At 37.9% G+C, this 19,201-nt stretch overlaps 1 protein-coding gene across 2 annotated transcripts; it reads right to left on the reverse strand.

Annotated features, from left to right (window-relative positions):
* Positions 1 to 3,609: 3,609 nt before the first annotated feature.
* LOC143886716 (inner membrane localized protein) lies at positions 3,610 to 17,779 on the reverse strand. 2 transcript variants are annotated; one of them, XM_077390814.1, is made up of 6 exons: positions 17,619 to 17,779; positions 13,054 to 13,180; positions 9,636 to 9,735; positions 8,952 to 9,038; positions 5,907 to 6,058; positions 3,610 to 4,000 (listed from the first exon to the last, which is right to left on the reverse strand). In XM_077390814.1, the coding sequence occupies exons 1-5, from the start codon at positions 17,677 to 17,679 to the stop codon at positions 5,924 to 5,926; spliced, it is 510 nt and encodes a 169-aa protein (XP_077246929.1). In that variant the 5' UTR covers positions 17,680 to 17,779; the 3' UTR covers positions 3,610 to 4,000; positions 5,907 to 5,923. The 2 variants fall into 2 exon arrangements, with proteins under 2 accessions (XP_077246929.1, XP_077246928.1); XM_077390813.1 differs by lacking the exon at positions 3,610 to 4,000 and having other exon boundaries at positions 5,659 to 6,058.
* Between the last annotated feature and the right edge of the window lie 1,422 nt (positions 17,780 to 19,201).

Genomic DNA, 19,201 nt, shown 5'->3' on the forward strand with positions numbered 1-19,201 from the left:
CCTACAAATATGAGTGGTGAGTACGGGAAAGAGTGAGTGGTAACATCATTTCCCTTTTTTTTCACTTAGATATGCTTGGATATGGCGTGATCTTACTGTAATATTTTTAGTGGGTCCATCATTTTGACTGATATGAACCGTCCATTTGATAGGCCTTGCTTTAGATCACTTATGACCTAAAAGTTATGCTAATCATCCAATAAGGTGCACATTTTGGTCCCACTTAGGTAGAATAAATTAGTTTATATTTTGTGGTATTTTCTCTCTAATTGTAGTTAAGATAGGAATCTTAGAGATAAGAGTTCTCTAGATTGGCTTGGTAGAAGTTTTAGAAGAAGTGGTAAGTTGATTTTCTATAAGTAACATGTAATTAGTCTTTTTCAAATTAATGGAGAATTTTATCCTAGAAATTGTGTTTTAATCTTCCCTCTCGAAGCGGGTTAAGACGATCTTCCCTCTAAGAAGATCAAATCAGATGCGAACCAATTTGGGTTTGTAACAATCGGCATCAGAGCAATCGATCATGTGTCATGTTTGCATCTTGGGAGATTTAGATTTTGTATATAATGATGTTCGAAAGACGCACTTGTTTTGGAATTGATGAAAGGGCATTGACGGTTTGCGGGAGTCTTGGATAAAATTGGCATAGCATGTAATGTGCAAAGATGAAGAAAAGCAGAATATTGAAAATGTTGATGTCCAAGTAGAGAAAAGTGCAAGAATTGATGACGACAAGGATGGGTTAGTTGAACACATTACTGAAGAGCATATTTATTTTGTTCAACTATTTGATCATTCTGTCATTTTGATGCGGCTCCATGAAGAATCATATTTATTTCCAGCTTGGATCACATTGGATTTTGAAGGTGGGGTTTCGAATGATCATGTGGGAGCCGATTTTTTTCCGTGTTTGCGCAGGACGACAGGGGATCACCACAATCGGGTTATACAAAAAGGGGGGTGTTATTTGATCTGGCTACTTGCGAACTCATGATCGTAGTCCTAACTTCGCAAGTTAAAGAACCGCAGAGTCGCCACCTAGGTTAGGGCCTAGGACCCGTGTTGATTCTTCTAAGGAAATGAGTAACGACTCGAATTTCATTTGAAAGAATAGAAATCAGGGGTTCCTTTGCTCTGGGCCTAGAACCTTATATTTTGCTCTGTTTGCTTAAGGCATGGTCCTTACAGATATCCGGGTAAGGGTTGTGATTACAATTGGAGAAGATATTAAGCACCCCTCTTGCCTGGATTAATCCGGTCTCTTAACTTAAATTGGCATTTTGGAAGGAGTTAAAATAAAAGATTTGATTTTGTTTCCCTTGTTAGATTATGCTTAATTCCGAATGTAAATGAAGTGTATTTATGGAATAAATAAAAAATAAGCGATAGTTAATCTGATTGATATTGTAAGTTGCTTACGGAAGATCCAGACATCACAACTTACTCACAACGCGGGTTAACTTAAATCAAACGGAAAAAGACTGTACAGAAAGTAAAACAAAAGAAAGATAGTGGGGTTTATATAAGTTCAACGTGGGCCGTAGAACTTATTCACCACCACATATCTTACTTTCGTAAAGCAGTAAATGCAGCGGTTGCTGTGTGGAAACAGGCTTTCTGGTGGTGGTGAAACGGCTTTAGTAGGTTCTTCCTCGCGTCACCTATTACTAATACTATCTTGACAAAATTGGGTGTCTACAGATCACAACCACAGTTTTTGAAGAACATGAAAGGTTAATGTCAACTATGTTTTTCGTCAATATTATGCCTAATAAGATTTGGGGTCCCGGTGAAATAAATTATTCTTACCAATAATCCAACCTTGAGGACAAGGTTGATTTCAAGAGGAATGAAATGTTACGTGGCTAGATGGGTCCCCATTAAGTAGAATAAATTAGTTTATATTTTGTGTCATTTTCTCTCTTGTTGTGGTTAAGATTGGAATTTTAGAGATAGGCGTTATCTTGATTGACTTGGGTAGAAGTTCTAGAGGAAGTGATAAGCTGATTTTCTATAAATAATAAGTAATTAGTCTTTTTTTTTAGATTAATGAAGAATTTCATCCTAGAGACAAGAGTTTTTTAGCACAAAGGAGAACCGACCCTTCCCTCAAAGCGGGTCAAGAGGCTGATTTTCCCTCTAAGCAGATTAAATCCGTTGTGAACCGATTTGAATTCATAACATTGTAATGGACAAATAAAAAAAATTACTCCTTATGGGATGCCATTAGATCTAAAGCAAAGCCTATTAGGTTGAATGCTCTTATCAATCAAAATGATGGACCCACCACCAAAATAATCTAACGCCATTTTACAATCCCATGCCACATGGACGATTAAATGGGGCATTTTAGGACATTTCGCAAAACGTTTTGACCATTGGCATTTCTAGGAAAATCACATTGTGAATCATTCGAGAGGGGCACATGTTGCTCCAGCAACATATAAAGCCTCACGTCCCACAATGCCAGGCTCATCACATGTGACTCCACGCCAGGTAACATGCCATTTAAAACCTTATGAATGTAAAATTTCTATAATATATATAGAGGGGATTTGCTAGGGACCATCGCAGAAGGCACTTCGCGGCTGGGCTGTTGCATAGGAGAGCAGCCACTAAAAATGAATAAAATGAATAAGACAAGATCTGAGATTGTGTGGCTGCTCTCACATGCAACAGCCCAACCGTGAAATGCCTTCTGTGACGGTCCCTGGCAAATCCCAATTTAGAGAATTAAGCTCCCAATTCTTACCGTTCTTAAAAACAAGACGCATGGTAATATAATGCATCCATGATATTGTGATTATTATCCATTAATATAGTCGGGGCTCTAATAACTAATAATGGTGGTAGCTGCATTTTATATAAGGTATTGAAAGTGCTAATTATTAGATAGGTATTGTCTATTTGTCCTTCACTCAGCCCTTTACTCCTACCGACGTGGTACTTTCTTCCTCCAATTCTTTGTCCATACCTTGCTCGTGTTTCTGGTGCACCGGATTTTATATCTGTTTAGCTAGCAAGGAAAAAACCGACGACCTCCTATTCCCACAACCATACGGGAGTCCCTGCATATTCTGCAATTGGCAATGGCGCCACTGCCACTGTCACTACCAAACCAAAATCCATGGCTACTCGACCACCTCAACAAATTCCATTGAAAAGCATGGAGAACATTTTTTATGTGTGTACAAACAATAAGTACTTACATGTATGTACTTTGGACAAACATTAGCTACTAAGGTACACACTTACATCGTGAATCACTAAATTTTTTGTATCGGGTATAAAGATAAAGAGAGAATGAATTATCAGCATAGTAACGGCAACTGAGCAATATGATAAGAGAGACTATTAATTTATGAAGCATCAATTATTAGACCCCACTGTATATGAATGCTAAATAGAAGGGCGTTCTTGCAAAACCCCGACTGCAAGGGCACCTCACACCCTCAAGAGCTATGGTTTTAAATTTCAGTTTTGGTATACATTTCGGCCCCTCACCAAAACCGAAATTTCAGAAATTTCGGTTGAAATTTTGGGCGAAATCTGGTACAATATTAAAAAACATCGGCCGATGTTACCGAATTTTCTGACTAATACTATATATTATTAAAAAATTAGATTTTTGGATTAAAAATCCAAAATTTTGCCCATTTCAAGTCAAATTACCGAAATTTCGGCGAAATAATGTACTATTTCATGTATACTTGATTTCGATTTCGGTCTTGACCAAAATTATTTCGGATTTCGGTCGAAATTTAAAAAATGTCAAGAACTCTGTTGAATACTTTTACAATTTTTTTAGTGCTATTATAAATGCACTTTGACGACGTATATCTAATGTAGACACCCTTAAAGGTCACTTAAGTGGTCCATGTCACCTCAAAACACTCAACAACCCACAGTTGGGTACCTCTCTTCCTTAATGGCTTCACCTAATTGATCCATGTCACCCTGCAGATGCAACGACTCACCTGCTCTCGTCATGCCAAAAAACCTGAAAAAAGAATAAAAATGTGTGCGTGTTAAATTATTTCTCTACCATCCTCACACGGCATTGTAGGAAATTCTTAGCAGGCAAAGAAACAATAGTGGCACCGTGAGAAATGATATTATTCGCAGTCAAAGATTAAAAATGTGTGCGTGTTAAATTATTTCTCTACCATCCTCACACGGCATTGTATGAAATTCTTAGCAGGCAAAGAAACAATAGTGGCACCGTGAGAAATGATATTATTCGCAGTCCCTTGCTTTAATAACGGCACTCCTTATTTTAGGAAAAATTGCCAATGGGGGACACTAAAATATAAGAATTGGTAACGGAGGACACACTTTTGAAAATTCGTTAAAGAGGGTTGATAACCCCCTTTTGAGAGTTTGATAACCCCATTTAGAGGGTTGATAACCCCCCTTGTAGAGACTTGATAACCCCATTTCGTCTCTCTAACAAATTTTCAAAAGTGTGTCCCCCCCCGTTGGCAATTCTCGTATTCTGATGTCCTCCATTGGCAATTTTTCCTTAATTTTACAAACTTCCAATTAGCTGTTAAGAGTTGTAAGCTGTAAGCATTCTCAAAGAGCTATCAACAGCTAGACCTGGCAAGAAGTGACCCGCCCCTACTGCATCCTCAAAGAGCTATCAACAGCTAGACCTGGCAAGAAGTTACCCGCCCGCTCGTAATTTACAGGTCGAGGTCACTAAATTAGTGACCTGTTGAAATTTGACCCGCCCGTATATGTCCCATCAAAATTCGCTGGGCCGGGTGCCCGTAAAATCCCAAATGATCAAGATTTTATATGCTGTATGCCTTTATAGTCCCGTATTTTTCAGAAAGTACTGTACATAACACATCCTAGGATGATCTAAACCGTCCATGTGATAGAACACAACATAAATTGGCTGTGCCCCAAAAATCATTTCCATAGGATGATCCTAGCCCTCATCGGAGGGCTAGGATCATCCTATGGATCCTATGGAAACGATTTTTTGAGCACAACCTATCTACATTATGTTATGGCCCATCACATAGACGGTTTGGATCATCCTATTATAGTGTGGGAATAAAAACAACAAAAAAATTAGAAGAAAAAAGGGCATAGGGGTGGGGTCCAGGTTCACCAAATTGTGGCCCGTAAAATTCTGCCCCGGCCTGTACCACCCGGACCGTACGGGTTGGGTGAAACCCGGCCCAGCCCACCCATTTGCCAGGTCTATCAACAGCTTAATAAAGTGTGAATGCCGGAGTATGGATAACATTTACTATTTGAATAAGATTTAGTACATGTTTGGCAACCATGAAAAATTATTCCATGGAATTTTTGTGGCCCATTTGAGTGTCTGCGAGAGAGAGAGAGAGAGAGAGAGAGAGAGAGAGAGAGAGAGAGAGAGAGAGAGAGCATAAAAAAAATGCCTAAGATAATAGTAAAAAAGAATTTTCGGCTAAGAATTTTATTTTTTATTTTCCTGCCACTTTTCCAAATTTTTCCCTCCCTCTCCCGTCTCTCACATCACAACTAGCCTTATAAACATTCCATGGAATATTTTTTCAAGGATGCCAAACATGGCCTAATGGTTTCGGAGCTTTTACCAAGACCCCATTTCTCGGTAATAGGAAATACATCAAGTTTCAATGTACATGCTATAAGCAGAATCACTAGCTCATAATGCAGCCAAATAGATAATTGAGAACAGCAAGACAGACATCAGGGGAGGGTCTCAACAGACATGCCGAGCTGATACATATAAGCAATGTGTATGCACTCAAATATCTAGATGAATATGTTTACTCACTGGTTGTTGAGAGCCTATACGAAAATTTAGAAATTCAGCAATTATTTTCAAAGAGGATCCAGAAAATAGAATTTCTTGTCACATAGTGAAAGGAAAGTACACCATAACGTACCGAGGAACTAACTGTATTTATATGGCAGCTTCAACTTCATCAGAGTTCACTGCCGCCCCATTTGGGCTATCATCTGCACGAAGCTGAGAAGAAACATCATCTATCGCAGAGTTGAGCTGTGCTATCTTCTCCGTCAGTATTTTCCGAGTTTTCTGTTGATAAATCAGATTACCCATGTCATGTCAGTTGGGATCATAATCAAAGAGACATGAGGAACAAGAAAATTTTAAACACGGTGTCTACTAGGGGTGCAACGAGGGTAAATTTTTGGGAATTCGGCTTGATATTGTACTTTAGAATCGGGTCGGGTTCAGGTTGATAAGAATTTACAGTAAAAACAGATGGGAAACTCTCTCTATCGACATGTAGTGGATGGGTACACGCATGCATTTATGAAGGTTTTCTACAGTAAAAATCCCTAAGCCTCTTGTCATGGTGTCTCACATGGCAGCTCTGTAACTAAGACCAAACAAATTGCATAAAAACCTATATGATCCACCTACTTGACACAGCATGAAAATTAAGTGCAGAGAAAGAACATCTTACATGGCAGTCAGCCTACAAAAATGGATCCTCATAATTCATACCTAACATCAGAGAGATAAAGGATCTAATACAGTAAGGACATGAAGCATCAGAGTGGTTTTTAAGGCAGCAAAGAAGGTGGGAATCCTAAGCCAACGAGGGGCATTCGGATCGGAAGTCCTAGAAAATATCTTATCTAGCATTGACTCCGCAACCCCCGCATGCCTATAAGAAACAAGTACTTAGCTCGACCTACTTAATAGCTTAAACTCGGATTCGAAATCAAATTCGGCAAGGTAAAAGGAGTCAATTCAGGCAAGTCAATGATTGAAATGGTCAACATTCTATTAACGCTGTTAATTCAAACGACTTTTTCATTGAGTTGAAGGGCAAAACCCAGACGAGAACTCGAGTAAGGTAAAAGCGACTCGCAGTCAATGATTGACTCGGGAGTTCCTAGAGGGTAGTTTCAAACCCCATACTATCTAAGAATTTTGATTACATATATGGGGCCACATCTTTGCCACTTATGTCACCACCCAGCCAAGTTACCAGGAAACTTCGAAAGTCAAAAATTGATTAGCATTCGACCATCAATATTAAGTGTACTTTCTGATCTCTAGTGGACCACTAAATAAAATTCTAACCCAGGTTAAATTCAGACCATCTACCAGAGAAAAAAGAACTAATTGATCTCGTAGGATTCACATGAAATTCTTCGATTTCTTCCGGGACCAGATGATTGACGTTCCGTGAATAGCTGGAACATTGAGGGATATCCAGAAAGGCATGTCGAGAATCACTTTGATACCATATCTGATCTTTTTATTTGATGAAATGAAGATGCCAAAGAATCGATCTTTGCTATAGTTTCTGAATTTTTGTTTGATTGAATAACGTGATTGAAGTGATATCTGGATTGATCAAAAGGTCCTTTTGATGAATAACTAATTGATTTCAAGTATTTCAGTCATTATTTTCCCCTCCCCTAGTTTATTAATATCAAAATGGACTCTTCCGATGTTCTATTCAAGTTAGAGAATATTTACACTTGTGTGCAAACATTGTTGCCCGGCCTCAGACCTTCCTGATCTGAGCTACCTTAGTTAAGGCAATGCAGAGTCATGACCAAGAATATGTAAAAGTGTAAAACAACCCACCCAAAAAAATATGTAAAACAATGTGATATCAATGCTATCCAAAATGAAACCTTATACTTGGCTATAGAGCTAATCCGTATATTTGATGCAACAATTCCGTAGAGAGCCAAAGCTGGTCTCCAACAGTGGAACCATGTTGCAAAGCTGTGACATGCAGTCTTTGAAAATATGCTCATGACTAGAATCAAATCAAGAAGCCTGAAGAACTGACATGACAAGTCTTCAGCTCAAACTGAAATTGTCCGTAGTCAGTCTAAAAACTAGAGAGGCAATCAAAATAGATGATTTGGTCATGGCCATTTCTGCCCTAAGCCCCTAAACATAACACCCAATAGCGGTACCTGGAAAATCTAAATTGGAGAATTGGGGTCATATTGCTATCCAAGTCAAAAATCAGAAAGGAGATTAGGGAAACGTGATCTCCATGCCTTTAAAATGTCCGGATCCAATAAATAGAACAGTACCCGGGTTGGCAATGTGCTAATGACTGCAAGAAATGCACCTGTTGGACCATGGATATTTAGTACCAGTCATGCAAAAGCCATTGCCATGGAGCATATCCATGATGGAAAGATGCACATTGAGGCTGGTACCTCTCCCCCATTATGATATGCTTACTACAAAGAGCACTGACCCAGGCCATGTTGTCCTCAACCCAACACCTAGAGGAGAATTGGGGTCATATTGCTATCCAAGTCAAAAATCAGAAAGGAGATTGGGGAAGCGTGATCTTCATACCTTAAATGTCTGGATCCAATAAATAGAACAGTACACGGGGTGGCAATGTTCTAATGACTGCAAGAAATGCACCTGTTGGACCATGGATATTTAGTACCAGTCATGCAAAAGCCATTGCCATGGAGCACATCCATGATGGAAAGATGCACAATGAAGCTGGTACCTCTCCCCCATTATGATATGCTTACTACAAAGAGCACTGACCCAGACCATGTTGTCCTCAACCCAACACCTAGAGACATCTAGCCTCTCCTACTATTAGAACAAGCACACTACGCACATCAATGTCGGCAGACAATTTCACAATAAACAGGTACATTTAAAGATGAAAATGAAACTGGTGAGTTTATGTTTTTTTTTTATACCCTGGCCTAATTTTAGGTACTGACAAGCAATGACCAAACCCAGACAGAATTCAGATCAGAATAATCAACACAGACAAACCGAGACTGGCCCAAGATTAGCGGGATTCCATTGGAATTCGACAGAGAGAGAGAAAAATAGACAACATAGAGAAGCAATAAAGACTACTCCTGCTTAAGAATGAGCTACAATCACAATATAAAATAGAATATTGAGCAGACAAACCCTGCCATCAAGAGATTAAAGACAAAATTCATACCTCCAAAGCCTTTTCTTCGTCATATATAAATTTCGGTAGCTTTCTCATCAAATCTTTTCTGTCAGCACCAGCCAGTGCTTTGCTGATCTGTAAATGTAAAGAAAGCATGAAACATCAACAGTTCAAAAGGCCAAAATACATAACCAGTGAGGGAAGTCAAACAAGAAATAAGCATGCAGGCAGTTCCTTTAACAACTTCAAAAGTCATTTCAATATATCTGTAGTCATCCTCGACCAAGGACTCTTCATTGCATATACTCAGTTGTTTGAGCATATTTTATCCAGACATCATTGAAATCATTGTAAAGTCATATAGCTACCTGGATAAACCATGTTCTTTAAGGTGTTTAGCACAGAAATATACCTAGTCCATTATATGCATTGCCTTTAAAGAGATGCCTTAATATGCCATCCTCTAATTCATAAAAAATAATATCATCAGAAAATGGCTGAATGTCAAGAAGTATCCAGTGAAAACATGCTCTTCATAACTAACCAATCACTTATTTAACTAGCTAAAATGGATTAATTTTCTACGGTTTGATAGCAGCAGTTATTAGGCATATGAATCATCTCACAACATGCATGTGGTCCAAATAAAATTTGTACCACAACACATCCCAAGTATTTTGACCCACTAAAAACCTACATACAATTGAACTCTGCTACAGACAAAGCAGTTACCTGGGGCGCATATACACAGCCAAGTGTCCCCACTATTATTCCTCCCAATACAAAGCCCCCAACAAAGATACTTGCACTGCTTGGTCTTCCACCATCCCCTCTGTGATTAGACAAATGCAGGAGGTTTGTAACCAAAAAATGGCATTTAATATAACGAGCAATATGGAATGAGAAACTGCTAGGGTTGATTGATAAAAAACAATATAAAATACAAGGGTTGAAACTGGTGCATGGATTGCAGATTGGTCCTCGAAATAGATTAACAATTGCAGAATTCACCCAATGCAAAAAAAAAAAAGGTCTCCCGCTACTCTAATAACTACAAAGATCTACCAAATGAATGGCAAGCTGAAGTAACACTTAATTCCAAACAGAATCAGGAACAAGTGATAAGCTAACTAAAATAGCTAATTCCAAACATTATCAAAAACCACTGTGGTTGACAATAAGTCAATAATAAAAAAAAGGAATACTATTAAAAGAGGCAAAGAAAGAAGTTAATTGAAAGCAGATTGTCTGCAGAGGCATAGATTAGCATTAATAGAGTTCCTCCATTTTAAAAAAAAAAGTCTCCTGCTACCATAATGATTTGAAATAGCATCCAAATGATTGGCTTCCTGAAGTAAGATAAAATTCCAAAAACATAAATAAAAGAGGTTGAAAGTTTAAATTACAATGCAAGATGAAATGAAATAAGCTCTACAACAAAATGTATACTTATGAATAACAAACTTTTTGAAGATCATTTTAAGTTTATGATGAAATGGGATGGATAGTACTAATGCACAAATAGGCATCATAGATCTGCTACCCTGTTCCCCGGGAAAACCATCAGTATAGCGGGGGTATGTATGTGGTACAGCTTTTCTAATTAAGCAAGTGTTTGATGGGTAACATATCTTCATAAACACATGGGAGAACAACATACATCAGGAAATGTTGTATTCTTGAAGAAGTCTCCAAGGTCTAAATTAATCCTTCAACAATACCTGACGTTACAAATTAGAAATCTACAGCTGTTGAGCGCAGGAGGTCGAACAAATCATGGTAATTTTACTTTTGAAGCATATATAAAAGGCAAAGGACGAGATATCTGAGAAAGTTTTCACGCTCCATTCCCTCAGAAAGCTTTCGTCCACAGCTTTGCATCTTACAGAAGTGGAAATCTTCAGCTATTCAATATAGGGTTTGAAAATGGAAATCAATCCATCTTGTCCTACTACTGTCCACCTCTAGATGACTCCATAAAAATGGCGATCTGGGCGAGTAAGGTGTCAATAGTGATTCCCAGAAACACTATAGTCTTATGCGGTCTCAATCTCAGAGTATTTGACTAAACTGCTGGAGAGGTGGAGGTTCTAAAGAGGGCCTTTAGTGGTTACACATCTATCAGATGGATCATAAATGATTGTGTACGGAGATGTTTCCTGATGACCTTATTGGGGATGTCAAGCCCATTGCATTTATAGGGAACCTAACTCATTAGATGCTAGAGATAGGATGATGTAATTTCCTTCCTTTATACCAGGAAAATGATTCACTCAGAGAGGTTATCGACGTCCATGATAGTATATTTGTGCAGTGAGTTGCTGTAAGGCCTTGTCTCCATTAAAAAAGAAAGAAAGAAAGCAGATCATATTTCATAGTCACTCTAGAGAAGAGAAAAGCGAGTATAAAATGACACATGGTTCATATTTCCACATTTCTTCTTGTGTTATTTCTTGTTCAAGATCAGGACCTCCAAGAAAAGGAGGTCCTGATCTTGAATGAGGTGAGTAAATACACGATAATCCCAACAGCGTAGAGTAAAGCTAAATTATAGCATCAACTCAACTCAACTAAGCCTTTGTCCCAAACTAGTTTGGGTCGGCACAGCTAAATTATAGCATAATGTTCATTTAATGCAATGTAACCCACCACCCCTCATGTCTAGCAAATACCATCGGCCACAAGAAATGGTCCTCTCTTCTCAAGAGCTTTGGTATGTCTTGGATCTTCACAACATATACTTAGGAGCTCTTTTTGGGATGGTCACCTAGGGCTTTTTGGTTACAAAGGTAAAAAACCTTTGGAAGAACACTCTCTTTGTGGTTATGCAGGGTTTTATGGAAAGAGAAAAATGGGAGGACCTATGAGGAAAAAATTACCCTATCGTGATGGTTAGCTGGGGAAATCAAGTTATCATTCATTCATTGGGCCGTGGGGAGAAAGGAATTTTAGGGAGTATTGGTGGATGATATCCATCTGGAGTTATCAGAAAAAAGGCAAAGTTGCAGCTAAAAGGCTTCCTCATTACTTCTAATAGTCTCAAGCTCATCTTTAAATGCGGCTCTAAAAGAAATCCGGTCATGTAAGAAAAGAATTGGGTATGGTGAGAGCTTTCTCCAGCCCTATTGGGTTTATGGGAAGAAGCGTATGCTCTCCGAATGGATCTCCATATCTTCAATACGGAGATTTATGGTGAGTTAGGGGTCGAAGGTGGCTCCTATAACGACATAATGTGGGCATCAAGGGCCTAACCGGGACTCTGGAGATTGGCTAATATACCCTGGAGGTCCTCCCTTTGATTAGAGAGCTATCCCGGACCTAGATGCATATCCGTAGATACACTAATGATATAGCATTGGTCTTGCAGTGGACTGGATTGAGAGAGAGGGCCTTTTTACTGAGAATCTTCTAGTTGGCTGATTTCTGTTTTCGATTTTTTTAGTTTCTTTTTATTTCTCAGGGGCTAACACAGTTCCTTTTCTTGTTCTTTTAATCTCCTTTTCCCATATATTCTCTATTATTTCATAAATAAATAAAGAGCAAACATACATGCATAGCATAGTATTGACATGAACATATACACATACATAAAAAAAGATGAAGTGATCATATAGGAATTATGATACAATTAAATATACTTCTTAACATTTCACTATTTTCTCATTTCAAATATATAACTTTTAAAAATGGATATAAAGCCCTCACATTTCTACTAATCCTGAATTTTAAAAACTGGAACGTTGTGCCGCACACTCAGATGAATGAGAGGCATGCTAAAACCAACATATCTATTCATGATTTCATGTATAGCCAACATGCATCTCGTAAAACAAAGTCTGGAAAATAAAGTGAGCAAATAAAAGAGAAGTTGATAGAACTTAAAATAAGAAACACAAAGAAACAAGAACAACGTCTCCATATTCATCCACTCAGGCTTAGTGACGAACTTTACAGTTTATGAGAATCCAAATAGTCAGGACATAAGAAGCATAGATAGCACAAATAGCTACATGCCAATTTGATAGTAGGTACATGCTTGAGGAGTGCTAACATTAAACAAAACTGACACATTCAAAGTTGAAAAGCATGTATGTAGACAAAGAAGACTGTAAAACTAAAACTAACTAGTTAATTAGTCAAGTATATTTACCCAGCTCGAATTGTAACTGAACTTTTGTAGGATGAGCTTTTAGTGTTCCTCCGACGAATGGGACTGAGAGACAAGTTAATATGTCTACATTTCACAGGGTATTGCTCCAGTGGCTTCAGCGTTGAACCTTCAAGAGAAATTTGATAAAGAGTAGACAAGCTAAAAGACCCCCATAGAGCAAAATCATGAAACCAAACAAAATGAAGTATTCACAAGAAATTGTTCCAACGATACTTATGTTTCTTCAAACCTCTCACAGATCAATAAAAAAAGAAGAACTAATGTCGCACAATGAGGCCACAATGTGGTCACACAGGACATCATGCTAAGATCATATGGAGAAAAGCTAGAGCTGTTTTAACCAAAACATTAAAGATGGAAATTACACATCAAATTCATGAGGTAGATAATATGCAACTTGTGCTCATGGACTTCAAAAAACATGGAAAATGCTTAACAAAAAATGACAGAACACTATAAATAAAACGTAAAAATAATGCTATGAAATTTTCAATAATTTAACCTTTTTGAGCAGTATTTTCAATACTATAACTTATATTAAAAAGCTTTTGCTTGAAGTAAAACGTTTTCAATAATTGGCGCTTAGGTTCTCAAAGGAATTTACTATTCTAGATGAACAAACTATGACGTCACCACCAGAAGAATTAGAGAACACCCTCATCAAGCAGACAACCACAACCACATCTGCATTCTTCATATGTCAGCAATGAATTCCTTAGGCATGTGTTTCACTGAAAGGGCAATGTACTTGTTGCTTTTCGGATATATTGACCATTTAGCGCAATACTGAATGGTGCAAGTAGTTTTTATATTTTCAAAGCCCACAAGCACAGGAAACATGAGGTGGTTTCCCCTATAAGCTATGAAAGTTTAGTTTTTGATAGGCACGGCAATTATGAAAGCCTGGTTGGTCTCACTAATGTTATTCATGATTCCAATAATACAATCATCATCAAATTTTGAAGGCTGATTTGTCTCACCAATGAAGTGGAAGTACATGATTTCCTCACTGTTTGCATATTCAAGTCAGACGCGTCCGGACCTCCGGTGTTCTTGGGTTGAGGGTGATTCATCAAGGGCCTGTTTGTGTATGTGGATAATAAATAAGAATGTAACTCACTCCCGGATTCCCTGCTCATCCACAATTTGGTTGGCGAAAAAAGCAGAAATGCGGACTCTGCTCCCCCCATTTTTCTTTCCTATCCATGTTTTTCTGAGTGAAGTTTATTCCGAGCCATATCTGGAACAAACTAACTCCCATTTTTGTGGGTTAGCAGCATTCCACGTGAAGTTACACTCTTGAATTTATTATCTATATACCAAACACTCCAACTTTCATTTAGTGTCAAGCAAGGTTTTCAATTTCGGTTTTGGTTTCAGTTTCAGTTGGCACAGAAACAAAAACATTTCTATTTTGATGGAAATCTTGTAAAATCACGGAAACATATGGAAACATATGCATATGATGAAAGGTTACGATGAAACTTTGGGAAAAGCTATAACAAACATAAATACATACTTAGAAACCATCACATAAGTAAGAAAGCCATCCATAATGGCTTAATTACATCAAACACCTAGTGACATGCGTTGCCGCACATGTCTGGAACAGTAAAGTCAATAAAGAAGTACAATGTAATGAAGTATGAGAAAGTATAATGACCAATCTCCCTTCCAAGGACCCCAACTCTATGTCAGTATCCGATAGAGTTACGAGGAAAAAAATGTGTTTATTTGATTTGCAATGTTTTTTTCCGATTTACAACATAATAGGGCAGGATTTTTTTTGGTTTGAGGAAAAATAGCTTTATACAATGTAAATCATAACATCTTTCCATTGTTTTTGTCGCTCCGACTACTTCAGTCGAATTTTGGGAATTTCGGTTGAATTTCATGTATTTCGGTCGAAATTTCTAAGGAAATAATGACGCGGAAGGAAGTCATTGAGATTTCGTTTCGGTGGGGATGGAAATGGAAACATTTCGGTCGTTTCGGGGAAATTTAAAGCCATGGTGTCAAGATCGTGCATGGACCCTGGAGAATGGAAACCTTCATCTTAGAGATTCTTGACTTCTAAAGACAACTCAATCCTCACTGCATCCATGTCCCTAAAAATGCAAGATATAGTGAAGGCTTTAGCTGAGATGATCCAGATGCAGCAACACAAAAGTACACGGACGTTTTTTATCACGCCAAGAAGAAACCCATCATGGGTATAAAGAGAAGCTCATATTTTACCATAGACGAAGATGTATTAGATCGATCGGTACCCCAATCCATCGATCGATGGTTAACCCCTCGATCGACAAATCCAATAGTCAATCGATGGGACACATGGAACAGAAACTACGGAAGTTATTTTTAGCATGTTTTATTTTTGTTTTATTTCTTTTCCTAGACGAATTCGTAGTGGATTTGGGTTCTTTTTGCATGTAAGAGTTTCTATTACAAAAGCATGCATGAATCACTGTTTTGAAAATAGTTTTTGTTATGATTCTTGAGTTTTTTTGTTACGATTCTCGAGTTTTTTTACTCCTATTTTGAATGAAAGTAGAGAGAGAGAGAGAGAGAGACCCTCTTTCCTTTTTGAGTTTTTTTATTCTTCTTTGATTTGGTGACATGCAACCTAGATTCTTAGATCCAAAATCGATATTCATCAATTGCATTGTATCAAATCGGTATCAAAGCCATGTTTCGATCCTTGGACCTATGGGTTATGTGTCCACCGCGCTTCCACTGCGTAGATGATTTCGGGTAGATTAGGTAGCACAAGAGTATACGGACAGGGAGTGTGACAACGTACACGCTTCCCTTTACTCCATAGGGCCTGTAATGCAGCGGATCAAACGTGGAATCGTACCCGAAGAATACGTCCGAACGAAAATCGCAGCCGAAGCGTACGATCCGAAATAGGCCCTAGAATCCACTAGGGAAGAAGAAGAATCCTAGAATCCACTAGGAAAGGGGAGAAGAAGGGAGAGCGATAGAGAGATAAGATGTCTTTGATATCATTCCATTGATTGCTTCTAACTCACATATTAGAGCCTTTATATAATAGAAAAGCAATCTCTAAAGAAGTAAACTTCTCTTAAAAAGAAAAATCTAGAATCCTAACTCATAAAGAAAGAACTAAATTAAATCACCTATACTTAGAAGGGTAATCCTAATACACTTAGGAAATAAAATCCTAATAAATCAAGAAACTAATGACCTACATTTTAAAATGATAAAATCCAAAAAATTAGTAACCAGTGTCCTACATCAGGGCCTGCCTTCTCATCAGTTGCAGGGGATCATGTCACAAAGAAACTCATTAAGGGTTTAGGAAGAAGCCCATGTGTACTGCTTGAACCTCCACCTCACTGGAATCTGTGACTCCTATGAGGCCCGAGAACACCCATCTATCAAAAAACGGCCATCTCACTAGCCCCAACCATGGTTTAAAATTTCAGTTGGCCGGGACCGAAATTTAAAAATTTAACCCAAAATTATGAGATCTACACCGAAATTTCCACCGAAACCGAAATTGCCACCCAAATTTCCACTGAAATTTCGTTTTTGGCTAAGGCTGAAACCGAAACCAAATTTTCAAACCTTGGCCCCAACTCAGCCCCTTAACCTCTGCCTCACTTGTAACCCTTCCCCTTAACCTACATTAACCCTTCCTATTAGTTCTGAACCTACTATAACCCTATCATTTCTATATAGTTCTTGTTCACTTGCGATGGGGATTATTACATGTTTCATATTGACTTTCAATGAAGCTTTCTCACACGTTTTCTCTAACTATCTTTTAGAACATTTTGCTTCTTTCATTTTTCTCTTTTCTAGACGCTTAGCTTCCCACGTTGCATCTTGCACTCGTTTCCTACTGTATCATCGTACAATTACCAAGACAAATGCTTTGGCATTTACAATTCAAATCAAGTCTACTTCGAGCACAACACCATATGCTTTCTTCAAAATATCACTCATTGACTCAAGAAATGTTCATACCCACCCTCCGAGATTCCCCGCTTCCAAATTATAGGAGATTTGATTCGACCAAATTAAATTAACTAAATAGTTTACAAAAATCACACAAAAAAACAAAAGGATCAATTCAGCGAATAAAAAATGAAATTCAACCTCCAAATGCATCAAATTGCTATCAGAAAACTAATCAAAATCAGAACTAAGGAATAAAAATCCCGAACTATCAAAACCACATATTTGAGTAATCGATACACCTCTTCAATTTAGAAAATAAAATAATGCCTATCACCAGAACTGAGATTTATCAATGTGATTAGGGTTTTCAAATAATAACACCAACTAAATAAACAAGAAAATCAACTTGAAAAAAAAAAAACAAAAACAAAAACAGAAAAAGCATATCAGCTGCAGTACATTATATGCATATATAGATAACAAAAAATTGGAACAACTAAACCTAGAAAATCAATCAATAGGAAGAAATTAACCGAAAACAATTAGAAATTTCTGTACAAATCAGAAAGTAGAGATGATGTTGAGTAAATCACGAAATTTAAGAGAAGGATTACCGGAAAATGATAGAAGTTGAGGATCTTTTGTGAACACGAACGAATGCGCGATAGAGGTCATCGTAGGGATTTCAGAGAGAGAGAGAGAGATGAGAATTTTGAGAAAATAAACTTGCTCGATAACATCGATGTAGGTTGGAAATTAATTAGAGTGGACAAGGGGAAGTGGTTCGTATGACTTCTCTAAATCGTGTCTCGCATATCGGTATCTTGACTATCTTCTATGCACCTCGCACGTTTTATTTATAGGGAAAATTACACTTACACCCCCTCTAGTTTCCGACACATCCACTTCTACCCCTATAGTTTAAAACGTGATAAATACACCCCTGTAGTTTCAATTTATATAAGGTAGGCCCCTCAGTTGACGGTTCGTCAACAGATTGAAGGGTTAGGATGATCCGATGGAGCTGATTTTTTGGGCACACCCTATCTATGTCAGGGCTCATCAAATGAACGCTTTGGATAATCCAAACAATGTGGGCCCACATAATAAAAATTCGTGCGTACGAGCTACTGCCTCGCATCGGTTCTTGAGTTCGAAATCCAACAACTCCTTGATATTAAAAATTCTTGTGTACGGCCAGCCCAAAAAAAGAGGAGCCACACACGTGAGGGGGACTGTTGAAGTATAAATTATCAAATAACACCAACTCGAAAGGCTTAAGCTTTTGGAGTAACGAGTTGTTCCACACCTTTTGCTAAAACGTCCTTGGACCTTGAGGGTTAAAGTTTAGAAATAGTGATGCAGAGAGTTCTACTCTTCCCATGTGGTGTCCTCTGGTTTCACACCTTCCCGTTGAACTATAGGTTCCGATATATAACCTTGATGTGCTTCTTTCATACCCATCGATCCAATATTGCATGTGACTGAACTTGTATGACTACCATGGTTTGAAATTTCGGCTGAAATACCAAAAATTCGAATTTTGGTTGGACCCAAACAGAAATCCCCCAAAACCAAAATTCCGGTTTCAATTTTGGAAAAATGATTTTTTTTTCAAAATTTTACTATTTTACCCAAAATTTCGGTAATTTCAACCAAAATTTCAGGATTTGGGGCAAAATGGAAACCGAAACTGAAATTTAAAACCTCGATAACTATAACACCATCCAAGATCGCATGTGGCTAAACTAGTATAACATCATCATTGTGTGTTTGGGAGAGGTCTTACTCTGATTGCCTTTAAACTGAAGTTCCGTTTTATGCAAGGTACATTGAACACCATGTGAATTCTTGATGCAGCTGGTAGGTAACTCCAAACCAATATGCTAGCTTGCCTACTCCTTCCACCACACAATAGGGCCTATGAAATCCAGGGAATGATTTCAAGGCCATTTTCATCCTTTGCCAACAAAATGCAGTCATCCTTGGGTGGTCCTTTAGAAATTTCGATAGTCAAGGTAATCTCATGCAAATAAATAAAGCTTAAGTATTTATTTTATTTTTGCAAAAATCTTTAATTCTACGGGAAGTGTTATTTCCAGTTTTCCACCCCTTTTCTAACATCTCTACCCATTCTTTTGTTATGCTCTGTTTGGTTGCTTGAAGTTGGTTGGGAGATTAGGAGAAGTTGTCAAAG

This window comes from Tasmannia lanceolata, unplaced genomic scaffold (genome assembly GCF_043159265.1).
Source record: "Tasmannia lanceolata isolate RefF3 unplaced genomic scaffold, GAP_Taslan_0.1 ptg000011l, whole genome shotgun sequence".
Lineage (NCBI taxonomy): Eukaryota > Viridiplantae > Streptophyta > Magnoliopsida > Canellales > Winteraceae > Tasmannia > Tasmannia lanceolata.

Coding starts and splice junctions, on each gene's coding strand:
- LOC143886716 (XM_077390814.1), bottom strand. CDS start 17,679: ATGACCTCTATCGCGCATTCGTTCGTGTTCACAAAAGATCCTCAACTT. Junction 13,181..17,618: donor TCAACTTCTATCATTTTCCG/GTAATCCTTCTC, acceptor TTTCTCTTGAAG/GTTCAACGCTGAAGCCACTG. Junction 9,736..13,053: donor TCAGTTACAATTCGAGCTGG/GTAAATATACTT, acceptor GTCTAATCACAG/AGGGGATGGTGGAAGACCAA.